Here is an 18,297-nt window from a genome sequence, read left to right as displayed (position 1 = left end):
CATCCATGTCTGCAGTACTTTCCGGAGGCCCGGGTTCGAATCCCGGTGGAGGCTGGAAGTTTTTTTCTCACTGTTTTGGATTTTCCAACTCATTACTGTTTGACTATAACCAAGGGCGTAGGAACCGGGGGGCTGGGGGGCGCCAGCCCCCCCAGTGAAAAATATGGGGGGCGGAAGTATCATTCCGCCCCCCCCCCCCCCGCTCAGCAAGTCAGAAAACCCCTTTTTCATTTCCAAATCAGAAAAAAATCTCATTTGGAGCACCAAATTGCATCTAAGGCCAGGTGAAAATGCAAAATTATTTACAAAATGGAGTGGGTGTTGAAGTGTGCTATATTGCACCAAATTGCATCTGAGGCCACCTGGAAATGCAAAAAAATCCAAAGGGGAGGGGGACACCCCCTCCCCTTAGACCCCTCCCCCAGGCCGGCCATCAGTCTTCAGCCCCCCCCCACACTCAAAAGTACCTTCCTACGCCACTGACTATAACTGTATAACCGTATAACTGTTTTACTATACTGTACCCATGGCCTAGTTGGTTAGGGTGTCCGCATATGACAGTGGGGGTGCGTTGATCTACCTGATATTATCCTTGCTGTTTAATTCCTCGCCCCCCCCCAGCCTCCTGGAGGTATGAGTGATTGCGACTTAGTCCCGATTTTTGTATGCAAAGTATACCCGGCTAGGCTACGTACATATCTACTTATAGAGTGTTAGGCCTAGACATGTTGTTATGTTTTCTTTCTGTATTTCGAGTAGAATACATACATATTTAGAAAGTGTTGAACATCTTTGCGTGATAAGCCTACTACAATGTATTGCACGTTCAGATATACTTAATGGCGAGATAACTTAAATGTCCCACACGACCATCATGTGTTTTAATAATGCATACCTTCAAATCGAGTCACTGACCGAATAGTAATAATATGGAGTGTAATGACATTCAAACGCGGGATAGTTGGAAACAGAGCATGAATTCTATCGGGCAAATTGTCGGAGTGAAGTTAACAATTTACATCATTACATTGAACTTGAATAAATAAATTGGTCTTTGCTGAAGTACCGGAAACAAATGTCGCTGTGGGAAGAAAAAAACGGTAAGAAGCTATATAAAACTTTACTTTCTGCAAAGCCAATCAATGATAGTTTGTCCTGTTGGCGAGGCATTGTATCTTAGCGGTTAACTGGCTTGAGACGACTATGTCCATTAGTGTCTCTTCGTACAGAACTTCGCACATGAAATAACAGGCATGAAACGTTCTCAGCAGGCGACATTACGTATAATGTACAGCCAGCTCTTAGACATCAGAATATATATCAATAGTGACAGTGTATAGCAATCTTTGAGGGTTCACACACACATACATACGAACAGACACACATATGTACATATATATATGTGTGTAATTGTAATGGGTTAGAAAATCCAGAACAGTGAGATAACTTCCAGCCTCTACCGAGATTCGAACCCGGGCCTCCCCCCCCCTTTCTATGCGGACACCCTACCCACTAGGCTATGGACACTGATTGTGTGTCCAGAGGTTCGAAACCAGTAAGGAAGGTCGCGAATTCCACAGTAGTATAAATATATATATGTATATAGATCCATTATGTAGCCAATATTCTATGAATAAAACGTCTATTGTGACTTTTTTCAAGTTATACTATAGCACTGTACCTCAAGTCATATTTTCTTTGCATATTCTCGGTTAGAGCAAAATCTACTGTAATGATGGATAATTTTTGACCTGGAGAAGCAGAGAGGGTAAAAGAGAGGGAGAGAGATGATCCACCATTTTGTCGGTATAACTCTGAATAACTTCCTTGAGAGGAAATTGTTTGAAACATTTGCCTGACAGAAATGACTCAACGAATTGCTGTTAGTTGAAACTGTTTTCCGGTTTGTAAAGACAGGTTTTAACATGACCTGCTCGAGGTTGCGTGCACCTGTGTAGTAAAAATCTATTTGTATGTATAGGATATAATAACAGTCCTGGGTTGATTATCTTAATCTACAGGGCCAAGCCCATTAAAAAAATTGGAATTATTTTTCATCGTACATTTTAAAGTTGTTCAAAGTCACATTGCAGGTCATAACGTGACTAAAAATCTACAGAACAGACCACCAACCAAACAATTCAATTGTAGAATAAAAGAACGATGCCCCCTTCGTTGGCAATGCAGGGAGGACGGAGTTGTGTACCAGGCAAGTATCACAACACAAGACAGCGATGATACACAAACGTACGTTGGACTTTGTACAACAACCATAAAAGCTCATTCTCACACCCAACACAAAATAAACTAAACGGGACTTAGTAAACATATCTGGTCATTCAAGGACAGAAAAATCAACTTTGGTATTAAATGGAAAATATTGAAACACGCCAAACCATACAGCAACACCATAAAACGTTGCAATCTGTGCTTACAGAAAAAATATGTTCTTATCTACAGACCCCTCGAATCAACGCAAGCATATATATATATATATATATATATATATATATATGAAGAATAACACACCAGAAAAATTCCACTTTACGACCGGTTTCGTCCTTTTGGGACTCGTCGGGCGAAGGTAGGAATCGAACCCCGGATCTTGTGTCACGAACCGAAGTCCGTACCACTCGACCATAGTGATTTTACTGGTGTGTGAATGCGTACATAGTACATAGTAAGGTATCTTTGCTGTTACTTCGATTCGTGTAATATGTATACACCGATTTGAATCTCCAATCCAGAATGGTTGCTAACCGTGCCACCTTTTTTTTCCGCGGATTGACAACATCTGGCCGGAATAAAGGTCGTAGAAAAACAGCATTCCGATTAACTGATGTTTATCAAGATTACATTTCGGAAAACATTTATATTTCGGAAAAACATTAATGTTTTGAAAATAAATAGGAGACAAAATTAACTCCACTAAGTTTCCACTTTTATTATACGTTGTTAGACATCATCTTCGCATGTAACAACCGGTTGTTGATGGTAGTCACGTGACATGCTTTAAGATCTTCAGGGAAAAGAAATCGATGATAAGCGATATATTTTAAGGAACCTGGGAACGAAAAAATAAAGGAGAGAAAAGACAAACTCCAAGTCACGTTTCACTGCGGACGAATCAACTCCCAATTGGTTTCCCTGTTTTTTTTTCTTGTTTTTTTTTTCTTCTCTTTTTTTCTCGCGTGTTTTATCTGACTTTTGTTGGCACTTAACTCATCGTTCTGTATAATGAGACAGCAGATGTCCAGCATCTGCAGGATATGCATGGACCTGCATATAGGCCTCTCCTTTACACGTTACGGTACCTCGGATTATTCAAGAATTTAAAGGGAAAATTGAAGCCTCAAGTTGAAGGATTTTCTATAACGCCTGCTATGCGGAAACTCACTATACCTCAACTCACCGACATCATGACGTTACGTCGTATATTGGATTTAGGCCTAACCAACTATAATGTATAGCGCCCTATGTATAGTGTTTAGGTGTCTGCACAGGCCTACCATACACTGCGCAAAAGGGTGTGACGTCATCAAGATTTCATTTGGTATGGTATTTTCGAAACGAGTATCCTAATTAAAAAACATAAAAATTATATTGTTATAATAAGGGGTCAATTCCGTAATACCAAAAAAAAAATAGACAAAAATGATATAGTATAAAATATAAACATGTGAGATGCCTGCATGATTTGGATGTATAATCTCCGTGTGAGAAATGATGATTATGCTCGTCCAAACGAAATGAATACAATTTAAATATTTAATTATATAATTTTGAAAGTTGTCATGGAGACGTAAACTGGACCCTTCTATTTACGGAGATAGGCCTATGTACCTTCATTTTATACATGTCTCGAGAACCATGCTTCGTTATCTACTTAAAATGCAGAGAGAGAAGCTTTGACGATACAGTTTTTGGTAGAGAGAAATTTTGAACGCTTGCCAAAAGTGTCCTAACGTACGATAAAGATCTGATTGCATATAGTGTATATATCAGGTCCATGATCGTTTCAAGCCGTCAGTACGTATTACCACACACCCCCACTCATTTTTGAGATAGTATGGTAACTTGTTTACATGTATTGATTGGTTGTTTGCATGTCTTGATTGTTTGCATGCATTGATACCGAAACTGCAAGCCTGGACAACATTGATGTCTGCTAAAATGCAATGTGCCAAAGGAATGATGACGTCATTGTCAACCAATACCGATTCTGTATTGTGTAGCAAGTGTACTTTACTTGAGTGTACTGACGGGAGGGGGTCACGGGGATAGACCGCAGCGTCACGGTGCAACTCGGGGGGGGGGGGGTTGATACTTGGCGATATAGGATATATATATATAACGGTATATATATAACGGTATATATATATATATATATATATATATATAGGCCTATATATATATAGGCCTACATATATGTAGAAATATATATAGCAATATATATAGAAATATATATAGAAATATATATATAGCAATATATATAGAAATATATATAGAAATAAATATAGAAATATATATAGAAATATATATATAGAAATATATATAGAAATATATATAAATTTATATATATAAATATATGTATAAATATATATAGAAATATATATATAGAAATAAATATATATAGAAATAAATATATATTGAAATATATATCTATATATATATGTATATATATATATACATATATATATATATATATATATATAGAAATAAATATATATATATGTATATATATATATATATATGTACTGACGGATATACCGTTAAATCAAGCCTTGAATACCAGAGCAAACAAAGAGCATTAGACAAATTCAAAACACGAGACGTTTCCTTAAATCGGACCTCAGACTTTATTAAAATGATTTCACAGATATATTCTTGCTGAAAGGGGAAAAGAAATCACACAGATCGAATATGTACATGCATAAATAGTTAATGATAAGAGGTATAAACTGCAGAACACGGCGTCATGTGAAGATGTGAAAGCTAGTTATAAGAAAATAAGGACGTGTCTTTTGAGTGGGAAATCTTCCATTTTCTCGACATTTAACGAGATATGTGTTTTTTTCTTTGCATCACCAGTTACCTAGGGAATAAAGAACATCACGATTGTTGAGAGACCACAAAACATTGCGCTTAAATAGAAAAGACAGATTTAGTGGTTTCCATGACGACATATTTATGCCTCTAATTTATTTGAATTCAGTCATTTCACCACCTACAACTTTATAATAGTGCATTGTACTTCAGTGGAAATTGAAGTAAACTGGGACGAACGCATAGTAAAGAAATAAAACATAGCCGCACAATCATAGAAGACCATAAACCATACTCGAATGGCTTGTACACATACGGCAGGCGCGGCGGAACGGAAAAATTATTGGGGGGGCTAATGTGTGGAGACTATCTAACCGGAGCGCCACCATCGGTTGGCACGGAGCGTACAAGAAAATTTTGGGTTTTTTCAAACCCCCAGATGGCCGGAAACGGCACTTTCCGAGTGTTTTATGCTGCGAATACCCAGTCCTAAAATATGGGTCTCAAGCCTGCAATTTCTCAGATTGCACGTAAAAGTCTGTAAAAACATTGTAATTTGTATATTCGATGTTTTTTAAGAGAGTAGCTATTACTCGTAGTGTACTCGCAAAGATGTTTTTGAGTGTAGTAAGGGCAGTGGCGGAGCTAGAGTATTGGTCAGGGAGGGCAAGAATGGTCTGTAGGGGCGCTTTCGACACTATCTAAGCGGAGCGCCACCACAGGTTGGCGCGGAGCGTACAGAAAATTTTTGAGTAAAGATACTCCCTAGATTGCAGGAAATGACCCTTTCCGGGGCCTTGCTAATTTGCAGATAAACGGAGAATAAATAGGTATCGTCGCCGTTTTGTCGGAAAGTTAAACCAACAGAATATGACAAATGTCAATAGGTATATGAGAGCGCAATAAAATAGTCAAAAATCGCGAATAAGTAAAAAGAAGTGAATAGCTGAAAAGGGCGCCAGCAGTCCATTTGAGTCCGTCAGGGGGGGGGGGCATCCGCCCCCTGGCTGTATATATGGACGCTCCGCCACTAAGTAAGGGGATGTTGGAGAACTGGCTGAAATGAGGCAAGTCATTGGCCTAAGACGAAGTTGTGTTACGCTTACCGGTACTCACACTCACTGCTTCCACTTTTCACTGCTTCCCAACCGCGTGAAGACTGGGTGGGGTGACAATGTGGTCTATAGCCAGGGGACCGAGGGTCCCCCAGCAATTACTAAAATTATTACACCTATAGAGTATACGTGTGCATCGGACAGATCGACAAGTATGCATTGAAAAATGGGCATATGCACGTTTCGGAGCCTTGGTAAATATTGGGGGGGCTTATCATGCATTTGCCCCCTCAACTTTTTTATTGGGGGGGCTGAGCCCCCCCAAGCCCCCCCGGTTCCGCCGCCACTGACATACGGCACTCATCTTGCTGTTCCACCCCCCCCCCCCGCCACCCCTCCCAACTAGCACAGCATCGGTTCCTTCTAAATAGTAAGATTTGGTTCAGTAACTGAGTAATCGCTATAGAGAGAGTGCTAAAGAAAAAAGAAGAAATCATATCTAAATTGTTAAAATATGTACTGTGATTTTTTTGGGGGTTGGGAAGGGGGAGGGGAGGGGTGATCCTACATCCATAACTCCTTCAGAGTATATACTTTGAGAAAAGCTGTGTATATTTCGATTTTGCAGTAAAATCCAGGATGGGTAGGTTAGGATGAACTCTTAATGGCCCCCAAACGGCATTTCTTCACTCCCTTCCCCACCCAACCCACCCCACCCCACTCCACCCCACCCACCCCCTCGGCCTTTACGCCTTATCTTTACGGATTGCTCGATGGTTGTGTTAAACCACGACCAATGCTCTATACTCGACGTGTTAACCCAACTTTATATCATTACCTAAAATTGAGTAGACTTTATCAATGTGAAACTTTCTTTTATATAAAATCCTTTTGCTGGGATGTTAACCCCGAGTTTATCATGCTGTTTTTCCGAATTTACTCCTTTCAATAGCATTTATTGCCACTTGTTATTATTAATTTGTTTCTATGTTAAATATCTTCATGAAATTAGTTTTGAAAGATGTGATGAAAAGATTTATGTCCAATTTTTAACGATTTTCAAAAGTTTTATAACACTTTAAACCAAATGACTGAGATTTTTATTCCATATGGTAATTTGTCTCGCTTTCAAACAGTATAACTTTTGGTGAGCTCAAAAATTTAATGTGTCATAATTATGTTTAAAACCTGTGGTACAACCTAACATTTTTGGTTTTAACAACACGTATCACCACTTAGCTTACCTCCCTTTTGCAATATAGCAGTGATATTTAGGTAAGGCCTAGGTATAGGTCATGAAGGTAGCTCGCCTAGCTATATCGAGCAAAGGTAGGTCAATGGGTAACAATCTTATACCACATCGCAACAAGATATCTTGTCTTTTATAACCCTAAATTTGGCATTTATTCCCCGATCAACTGATAGAAAGGAATTTATGGCGCCATCAAATCGAAATTTTATGTTCGTAAATGTTCGTAAATAGAACCATGTTCACAGATTTTATCTTGGGTCGAATTTTTATGATAAGAGCGTATAACTTGGCACAAAAAGATCAATGAATGGAGTGTATAGTTGTTGGGTTTTTTGTTTTGTTTTTAGTTCTGTTTCGTGTGTATGGGATATGTCGGTCGAAGAGAATTATGCAATGGCTAGTAACTCTGTAGCATCGACATGTCTGCGTGTAGCTCTACAGTTTCACCTGGGGCATATATCATAACAAATATGATAGTTTTATTAAACATTATATTCAGACAGTCAAACTGTGTTTTAGCACAACAGGTATGTCATAATCACTGCCTGTAAAATCTTTCCTGCAGTATAATGTGGTGATCAAGATTTGATTGCTCAGTATGTTACAGGGGACTCGAAGGATGTCAAAAATTTGGATTCCTTATGCAACTGTAACATTGGTATGCCAATTCCCACTACGGCGAAAGCCTATACGTTATAACAAAGGGAACAGGCAACTCCACATTTAAATTGAAAACGAAGCGTTGCCGTGACACATTGTTGGATGATAATTCCAATTTCATAGACGCACATAAATTCCAATTAGGCTTTTGTTTTGGAGGAGGTGCAAAACGGTATATCATAATATTTTATTTATGCAGTAATGTGTTAGTACTGACTAATTTCAGCCTGTCATCTGGAATGTGGAAACATATAACTGGCGTTCCTAATGCACTTATCCCGCCCTTCCCCTACCCTACCCCTCCCCTACGCCCCCCCCCTCCAATACCGTTCCCCTAATTATCTCATAAACAGAAACAATGGATTCCAGGTCGACTATTAATTATTTTCATTGTAGTGATTTGTGCATGCGCTTTTTTTTCAACCATTAGTAATTGTTTATTTTAATTTTCAGAATATAAGCTTGCCTTCGTGAGGATTTCGTTCTTTTGGAGAAAGATTAGATTGTTTACTGGTTCAAGGCGTTGGTTCCCCTTCTCGAGAATATTTGTGCAATTTTGTGACAACTACTTTATGAGGGGGCTGTTAGGGGACTACGTCAGCATGACGGAGAGGAACGATAGTAAAGCCCAACTTGCTTTAGAGGATGGTCTGGAAATAAGGACAAAATCAACACATGGCCACAACAGAGCTATCTCGGCCATATCGATATTACTACTACTAGCAACGTTAGCTTTACTCATAGCACTGAGTAAGTCAACTTATCGTTTATTATTAATAACAATAATCATAATCATCACTTATTTTTTACGACGCAATTGTGGGAGAAACCCACAAGGGCTTATGGAATTACAACTTACACGTCGGGTGGCTTCCAATTCAACATTTTAACTCAAATTTCGAATCTTTTCAAATTCATAATAGGGGGAAAAACGACAACAACATTTCATTGCGTTGTAGGCGCGGATCCATGGGGTATGGAGTGTACATCCACCCCCACCCTTTTCAACCACACACGAACGTCAAATTTATCTTGTTCAATAGGCCTATGATAAAACTCTGGAAACTAATTCATTTCTGCACTCTACAACGTGTCATCACAAATGATCTAACTGTGCTCAGAAAGCATAATTTGACATCTTGGTCGTTTTTCTGGGGATGATGCTTCAACGACCACAGGATTACAACCCCCTCCCCTTCCCTCCCCCTCCCCCTCCCCTCCCCTTATAAAATTCTGGATCCGCTCCTGATTGATTACACTTACTTATACACGTTGAGTGCAGGTTCTGCTCTTTGTGTAGGTGTGGGTGGTGGGTGGGTGTTGGAGGGGGGGGGGGCTGCAGTCTTTTCAATATAGATTTTTTTTTCACTTCTGTTGTCGTTACCAGCGAGAAGACCGTGCAGTTAGAAAGTTACTGGATGTAAATAATGATGAGTTTAGCCTTAATACAAATATTCCAACCTGATTAAAATAAGGTTACATAAAAACAGAAATAGGATTCCATTTGACCGGCGTTTCGTATGAGATATCAACACACTGTATACTCTGCATTGTATAGAAGGATGGAAGGTTTGTCTTAGAGTATTGTGCCACGAATGGTGGATAGCGTAAAATTGATCGACCGCGCAAAGAGGAAACATTAATTATGAATTTAAGTATTGTCATCCGCAGAAATCTATTTGACCTGCGTGGATAGACAAGAATGTCCCTATCAGATAATGTTCTCGAAATGTCAAGAGTCTCAGAAATTCATCCGGCGTAAATCATGTGACGTCATTAATTTTGAAGGGTATCTTCTTCAAGGACAGCTATCTTTGATTCTTGTATTCATATTTTTTGTTTTCATTCTTTTATCTCACAGTCATAGTTTCCAATGCAAAAACCAAGAACCAATCACAGCTAAGTGAATGTATTCACCAGACAGAACAAACGTGCAACACAGCACACTGTGTAAAGACAGGTAAGCTGAGGAAGATATCAATATGTACAATATATATATTACTTTTACAATAATTATTTCCCAACAACCTTCGAATAATTTGCCTAATTTCTGATATGTATGACGTATCAATGGCGTAGATGTTTTCCGGCTTGGTTGATGTCGTCTGCCTGTTCTAACATTTATCACTTAACCATTTGTAGATCGTAAAAAATACCCCACATGATACGCACGACAACACAGCTCTATGTGCAGCTGAACAGCTGGCATTTCGTAGTTCATTTTGGAATTGTATTGTAATTGTGCTTCACCTTTGAGCACCACGTGACCTAAAACACGTGATGTCAGTCACTATGTAAATGTGGACATATCGGTATCATAAATCTTCACATATCAGTGTAATTCTGACGTTTATGCAGAAAATCGTCAAAGTGATCACGCTACCCAAGCATGATATCATCATTTGCATAGTATGAATTAAACATTTGTATCATCGTTTTCCGCTCAAATCATGCAGCTGCTAATGTTATAGAGAGTATGAACATGGAGGCGAATCCGTGTGAAGATTTTTATGAATATTCATGTGGCGGTTGGATCAAATCACACACAATACCGGAGGATCGATCCAGTTTCTCTTCGTTCTCAGTTCTTAGAGAAAATCTCCAAGTCACATTGAAGGGTGAGTATAGGTCTGAAAATAGTCTGTGAAAACCTTACAAAAACAAAATAGTTATAACAAAAAGAAAGCCCGGCTTGCTGTAACTTTATAATTTGTATGACGAACCCCCTCAGGTGGTGATTTAAGAGCCCTATCGAAATCGGTGGAGATTAAATGTCATTTGAGGTTAACAATGTTCAAAGTCTGAAAACCTTGTAAACACAATAACTGGAAAAGTAAACCTTGAGTGTCATTTGTACTTGGTCTCTCGAAAGGGAAAACTATGGAGTCATTCTTACCGACCTTGCAAAAATTGTGAAGGGGACGGCGGATTGCAAAGTCGGAAATGATTATAAACGTGGATCGCAAAGTCGGTAATTACTATTATGGTTATATTCGTCCAACATGGCAGCATACAGAAACGTTGTACTCAAAGCCGAAGCCTACGTGAATTAAACAGGTCACACATCCGGAGTCTATGCATGCTAAGTTCTGCAATACCGCCCTCGTTACTTTTCAGGAAACATTTCATACTGTAGCCTACTTTTGATGAAGTACATGAACACTATTGTTTTCGGCGAAGGTCAAAGGTCATGTGTAGTCAAACGAGTTTAAACTTGGAACTTTTTAAACCCAATAACTGCAAATGTAAAGCTCGAATTTTACTTCATACGCGGTAGTTAGATCAACATATCTGTTTATAAGAACCCATTTGTTTCCTGTGAGATGAAAGGTCATTTGAGGTCACTGCGGAAGTACCAAGTCTGAAAATGTCCAAAAGACCTCTAAAATAAAGCATGCATGAGTTTATCGATAATATGATGATTCACATTAATTCAAGGATCTCGCAGATCACATGGAGTGAGTTATATGGTATATTTTATGTAAAATACTCTGTGCAATGTTACTGTTGATAGTTCTCATACACTAAGATTAATGGCTTTGTGAGTAACAGTGAGTATGTAATCTGTATCATGTTGATCATGATGAAGAAGAGAGGCAGAGTAAATAATCGTTGAACAAAGTCATAAATTTCTTTCCCCTCGAACGAATTTTCACTCTCACAACATAGGTGGTTAATATTATACGTGTATACTTTGCAACATTTAAAAAAAAAAAAATCGTTTTCTTTTTTTCAGGTTTGTTTGACAAACCCAAACTTGACTCAGATATTCATGCTATTGGAATGGTTAAAGATTTTTATGCTTCGTGTATTGATGTAGGTAAGTAACATGACTTTTTTCAGTTTGGTACCAGGAAACATTCAATTTGGAGGTCTGCCACTTCTTGTTTCCTTTTTGTTTTTACATGAAATTATTTTTTATTAAACTCAGCTTTGGTTGGGGGGGGGGGGATTAAACGGGGAAATCAGGTAAGATTTTGGGGATTAAACACAATGTGTGTGGCTATGCTTATTACCACCGTACCGTATACACTCCTAACGAGGGCCCCATAAACCGTTCAGGCCGAAAATTAAATTTTAGGAGAAACCGCTCCAAATTCCACAGAAGGATTTCAAGGTAAAGCTATGCTAGCAATGCTCATTTGTGGACCTCTTTAAATTATTCTGAAGCACTTAAAATATTCAATCTACTTCGAAATGAATATATATATATATATATATATATATATATATATATATATATATATATATATATATATATATATATGTTGATACTAGATGAGACTAGTGGAACACTAGTAGTTGTAACTCGGAGTTTCACGCTTTATAGCGATCTTCAGACAACTCAGACAACATATATTCCGCTCTGTCCAATGGACATAGAGCACTCTGCGCCAAGATAGACGCCAACCTACTCATATATATATATATATATATATAATCTATATATATATATCTATATATTTTATCTATATATTTTATCTATCTATATATATATATATATATATCTATATATATATATATCTATATATATATATATATCTATATATATATATATATATATCTATATATTTATATATATATATATTTATTTGCTAATCAATTTATCAGAAACGATTGAGGCGAAGGACGCACAGCCTCTGACAGAACTCCTGACTGAACTCGGTGGATGGCCCGTACTTGGCAATCAGCCAGGCGGCGATTGGCGTGAGGTTGATTACAATTTTGAGGATCTATGGTCCAAAATGGCTAGTTACGAGTTATTTTTATTAGTGGAAGGATTCGTAGAAGTTAATGAAAAGAATTCAATGGTCAGAGTTCTTACGGTAAGTTTTTTAAAATGTCTGTTTGTTTGTTTGCTTGTGTTATACTCTTCTCTTGTCTTTGATCAGAATGAAGATGACTTTTTGCCATGAATTTTCCAACCGAGAGAGAGTTGATTGTTTTTACTACAGTTTCAACTTAAATAGTTAATTGGCTTTGTTTTAATTATACTAATCAAGGTATTGTTGTTGCAATTTTCTATATGAAGACAAGGTCTAATGCAGCAAAAAGAGAAACAATCTTTTGTGATAACTTCCGAGTGCCCATCATATAAATAAAATAAAGATAAAATATTAAGATATACATTTACTTCATCTTAAATATGTCCTTGACATACCTCGTTTGAAGTAAGCAGAGAGGGCCATTCGGACGGTGAGTAAGAGACAGGTAAGTCAATACACTAACCAGTGAGTTTTGGGGATAACTACATGAATAAACAAATGCATATTCATTAACATGTAATTTGCATTTACAGGTTGATCAACCAATGCTTGGGATGGAAAGTCGAGATTATTTCCTGGACGATTCCAAATATGGAAAGGTAGATTTTATATTCTTCCTTATTGAATGGCAGAGCCATGTGCAATTGACATGCACTCTTTAAATTAAACTTAATAAATATCAATAATGTAGATATTTCTACACCTAAATAAACAAGTTGTTTGTTTAACTTGTTCTTATTATGGTCCTTTATTTTTCAAACTTGGTTCTACCATTTATTTTGGGGGAGGAGGAGGATTAAGTGAAGTGAAGGATGGGGGTAAGGACGGGTGTGTGGGGGTGGGTTAACAGTGTCCATTGAAAATTGTGCTTTATTACAGTGGTATGAGAGAATGGTTGAGTGGGTTGACTGGTGGGGGCGGGGAGGGGGAAGGTGAGGTTGTCATGCGTGGCCTGCCTGGTTCCTTAGCTATTGTTCTTTAATGATCTTCAGATTTTGGTTTCTCTTGTTATTGTTTATTAAAGGAGAAGCAAGCTTACCTGAACTTCATGAAAGGAGTAGCCAAATTACTCGGAGCGGACCCGACTCAGGTGGATACCGACATGGACGCAGTTCTTGCATTTGAGACGAAAATAGCTAATGTAAGTTGCTTTAAACTTCTCCAAACAAAATTACCAAAGGACAGGGATAAAATCAGAGATTAAGTTGCTTTCATTTTAGTATGAATTGGCCGGGGATTAAACCTTACTTACATCTACCTCACCCCTCCCCCTCTCCCTCCCCCTCTTCCTCCCACTCTCCCTCCCTTCCCCCTTCTCCTTCCCTTTCCCCTCCTCTCCCCTCCTCCCCCCTCCTATTCCAATTTAAGGATTGACAGGTTGAGAGAAAGTGACGCTTGGTTGCTTTCATAATACTTTAGTGGTCATATTCCAAACTATTTTGTAAACAACTGAGGTTTATCAATTAGAGTGACTGGACTATGTAGTCTAATACATGCAGACCATTAGGTCAGTTCTCATACTGCAGATGCAACACAAAACGAGAGGAAAGCACCATTTTTGGCTTCTAACAACATGTTAACAAGGACAAATTGTATTGGATGTCATTCAAGAATGATCTGTTGTTTATGTGAAGTTAAAGGAAAATGTTTTGATTGAGTTTGATAAGAATTTATAAAACAGTCAATAAATATTAACACTAGGTTCCAATGTCATCCGGAATTTAGCATTCCAGAGATGAAGTATATTTTTAATACGAAGTCTTGACAACTGGCTTATTTTTAGAAACATTACTAACACCCATTGTTTCTCTCTCGTCAAGACTTAATATCTGTCAAAGGTCATCCTTAAAGTTTTACTCTCGTTTTTTCACTCCCTCAAAGATGACAGTTCCTTCAACGGAAAGAAGAGACGGCGAGGCCAACTATAATCTGTTTACGCTAAAAGAACTGGATGAGGATGTCCCACAGGTATGACTGTAAAAAAATAGAGACTTTTCATTGGTCTATTGGATGCCACGAGACTTGATAATGTATGTCCAATTGGTCCATTTTTAAGGACGTAATTCATACCGAACAAAGCCTTTGTTATAGTTCCAATTGAATTCGCACCTTAGGTTGAAAGCTGTGGAGCTTATACGAAAGCGATTCAAAACGTTGCTGTACATTTTAAACGCCTATAGTGTAGGATTGCTCACTAGTTGTCCGTTTGGGAGATGTAACAGACACACAGAAGCATTGTGCTTTTCTATAAGCACCATTCAAACTTCCTCTACCAGAGCTAGAGTATTACCCACTGAGGTGAGACCTCCCTCGTTCCCTCCTTCCTATACCCTCCCTCATTACATTGTGCAGGTACAACCCGACAGTGGCGTAGGAAGGTACTTTTGAGTGGGGGGGCTGAAGACTGATGGCCGGCCTGGGGGAGGGGTCTAAGGGGAGGGGGTGTCCCCCTCCCCTTTGGAATTTTTTGCATTTCCAGGTAGCCTCAGATGCAATTTGGTGCAATATAGCACACTTCAACACCCACTCCATTTTGTAAACTTAATTTTGTATTTTCACCAGGCCTTAGATGCAATTTGGTGCTCCAAATGAGATTTTTTTTCTCATTTGGAAATGAAAAAGGGGTTTTCTGACTTGCGAAGCGGGGGGGCGGAATGATACTTCCGCCCCTCCACATTTTTCACTGGGGGGGGGGGGCTGGCGCCCCCCAGCCCCCCGGTTCCTACGCCCTTGCAACCCGATAACACAGACTTGGTTTGTCTTACATGGAGACAGTTTGACATGGTGGCTCTCAGACACATCCCTTTACAACGTTAAGTGGATATATATCTGTTTACGGCTGAACTATACCAACAAAGAAATATGAAATTAAATCATTTGTGAGACATTTATAAACTAGTTTATTTCCTTATTTATTTTTTAGAAAGGCTGCCTTATCTCAGTTTATGGTCAAGGGGGAGGGGGTGGGGGATGGGGGCGTTTAAAACAGTTTTAACTGCTGAAAGAGGAACACATTCTAGACATCCTGTCGATTTTGTAATGCAATTCCTACTTAACTTTTTCGGTACCATTATTTGGAGGTGATAAAGGTAAGTTTCGTCGTTACTTTGTAAATTCTCAAACCAGTAAGTTTGGAAGCTTCTAATACGTCGCGGTATTTTTTCTCCTTGCTATTAACAGATTAATTTTAGGAAGTATTTTGAAGCACTCCTACCGTCAACAGATACCATCGTCGATTCGGAGCCAGTTGTTAATTACAGCCCTGAATATATGCGACAGGCTGCTAAACTGATAGCAGAGACACCGCCGAGGTATGGGATGCATATTCATCACATAATGTAACGTTATCCAATCACAAATTGTGCAGTATGCAAATATTTCTTAATTAAATATTGACTATTTTAAGTGCAACAACCAAAACTGAAGAAAAGGATTAAATTAACCGACGGAATTAAGAAACACAGCTTTCTAGTGTTTAGGTAGGGTGGGAGGAGGCGGCAGAGGGGAGACCCTGGAGGGAAAAACGATTATTTGTTATACATAATAATCGTTTAGATAATGCCATAATCATCTGCGTTAATCATGATGCGTTAACATGTGATAATTATTTCAATGTGAATTAATCCCACAGGACGATTGCTAACTACATGCTGTGGCTGTTCGTAAAAATTCTCATCCCTGAAATAAGCCAACGCTTCCGTGACGTACAACAGCAGTACTATAACGTTCTCAAGGGAACGTCATCTTCCACCGCTAGATGGCGTGAATGTGTTGACGCTATTAATGATGCTATGAAGTTTGCTACTGGTCGAATGTACGTTGCAGAAACGTTCTCTGGGGCTAGCAAAGAAAACGTAAGTTCACCTTCTTTGGTGTAGGAAGGTAATATGGCCACCATTTTCATGGGGCTCTACAGTGGGGTAAGCAACAAAAATCCTCATGCCAACTAGGCATTATCTCCCCTAGAAAGATGTTACCGCCATAACTCCTTCTCAGAGTCGAACATAGTAGCTTGAGAAGAATCCAAGATCTGTCTTATGCAGTAATCAGTCAAATATGTTGCACCGTTCGAATTACTCAATTCTCTTCTCATGCAATAGGAAATGGTTAAATTATGCAGGTGTTTATTGAAATATGAGCTGCAAACCAGTAACATCTTGATATATATATATATATATATATATATATATATATATATATATATTCATTTGCCTTTGTCGTTTACCTCCATTTCATTAACATAAAGTCTGTTCAAAGCATCCCTTTCGAGATCCGGCTTTATGAAACACAAATGCTTTCGAGTTGGTTAGCATTATGTTTGATCTCTAGAGTAAGGCAAAATATGTCACCAAAAGCAGAACTAGTATTGTTCGATATAGGTGACAAACGCCTACAGTGGAATTACGACCTTCCTTACCGGTTTCGAACCTCTGGACATACAATCAGTATCCATAGCCTAGTGGTAGGGTGTCCGCGTACAGAGCGGGAGGCCCGGGTTCGAATCCCGGTGGAGGCTGGAACTTTTTTCACTGTTCTTGATTTCCAACCCATTACGATTTCAAATTTATATATTCATTTGCCTTTGTCGTTTACCTCCATTTCATTAACATAAAGTCTGTTATGATTTAGCTTTAATGAGACCTATAAAGCAGTGATGGGTGATTACTCTTCTATATATATATTTATTTCTTATATTTTTGAAATATTCAAATCAGACCAAACTGATGATTACCAAGCTGAAACAGAGTTTTAAAACTCTTCTTGAGAGTAACGACTGGATGGACGCTGCAACTAAGAAAGTCGCTGCAGAGAAGGTAAAACTAACAAATTTGCAAATTCGAACACTCCCCGTTGCATAAGTTGACTGTGGTTTATTCACTACGCTCATTCCTCTCCTTTCGAGTAATGCGCTTTCACCTCTATACCTTATCTACCAAAAGTGGTACCAGTCTAGCACCAACCCTCCCCCCTCCCGCACACTCCCACCTTGGGTGGACATCAACCTTTTCTTCCTTGTGAATCCACCATTCTGAATTATTTACATATGCTATATGTTTTATGCATCGCTTGATAGATGAAATCCACGTATATGTAACTGGCTGATGACGTAATAGTTACAGAAGCTGATAAACAGAAAAGCTAAGAAGTATTAATAATAGGGATATGATGATACTTTAATTTTACCCGATATTGTATATCGGGTAAAATTAAAGTATCATCATATCCCTATTATTAATACTTCTTAGCTTTTCTGTTCTTTTTCTATTGTTTTTTCTTCGTCTTTCTGTTAAACAGATCGACGGTATGCAAGAGCATATTGGCTATCCTGATTGGATAATGGATGACGTCAAACTGAACGAGAAATACGCAGATGTAAGTCTAGAAGATGTTCCTTAAGAATAACTGTGAATTTAGATCAATCAACAATTAAGAAGTTTGAGGTTGACTACATGTACGTCATGTGATTGAAACATATAACATGGGTTGACACATATAATGAGGTTGGCATAAAATGAGG

The 18,297-nt window shown here is 38.4% G+C and overlaps 1 protein-coding gene across 1 annotated transcript in view; it reads left to right on the top strand.

The window, feature by feature from the left end:
- Positions 1-18,297, top strand: part of LOC139975617 (neprilysin-1-like) — a 54,550-nt gene that overhangs the window by 22,985 nt on the left and 13,268 nt on the right. Inside the window, exons 2-13 of the mRNA XM_071983668.1 lie at positions 8,467-8,763; positions 9,875-9,973; positions 10,470-10,631; positions 11,750-11,833; positions 12,625-12,839; positions 13,313-13,378; positions 13,804-13,920; positions 14,661-14,747; positions 15,960-16,090; positions 16,411-16,633; positions 17,495-17,593; positions 18,075-18,152. Of these exons, the coding sequence (XP_071839769.1) occupies positions 8,586-8,763; positions 9,875-9,973; positions 10,470-10,631; positions 11,750-11,833; positions 12,625-12,839; positions 13,313-13,378; positions 13,804-13,920; positions 14,661-14,747; positions 15,960-16,090; positions 16,411-16,633; positions 17,495-17,593; positions 18,075-18,152 (1,539 nt within the window). The 5' untranslated portion in view covers positions 8,467-8,585. The remainder of the gene's footprint in view (positions 1-8,466; positions 8,764-9,874; positions 9,974-10,469; positions 10,632-11,749; positions 11,834-12,624; positions 12,840-13,312; positions 13,379-13,803; positions 13,921-14,660; positions 14,748-15,959; positions 16,091-16,410; positions 16,634-17,494; positions 17,594-18,074; positions 18,153-18,297) is intronic.

Source organism: Apostichopus japonicus, chromosome 11 (genome assembly GCF_037975245.1).
Source record: "Apostichopus japonicus isolate 1M-3 chromosome 11, ASM3797524v1, whole genome shotgun sequence".
Lineage (NCBI taxonomy): Eukaryota > Metazoa > Echinodermata > Holothuroidea > Aspidochirotida > Stichopodidae > Apostichopus > Apostichopus japonicus.
Note: the sequence above shows the minus strand (reverse complement) of the source record. Positions and strands in the feature narration are given on the sequence as shown.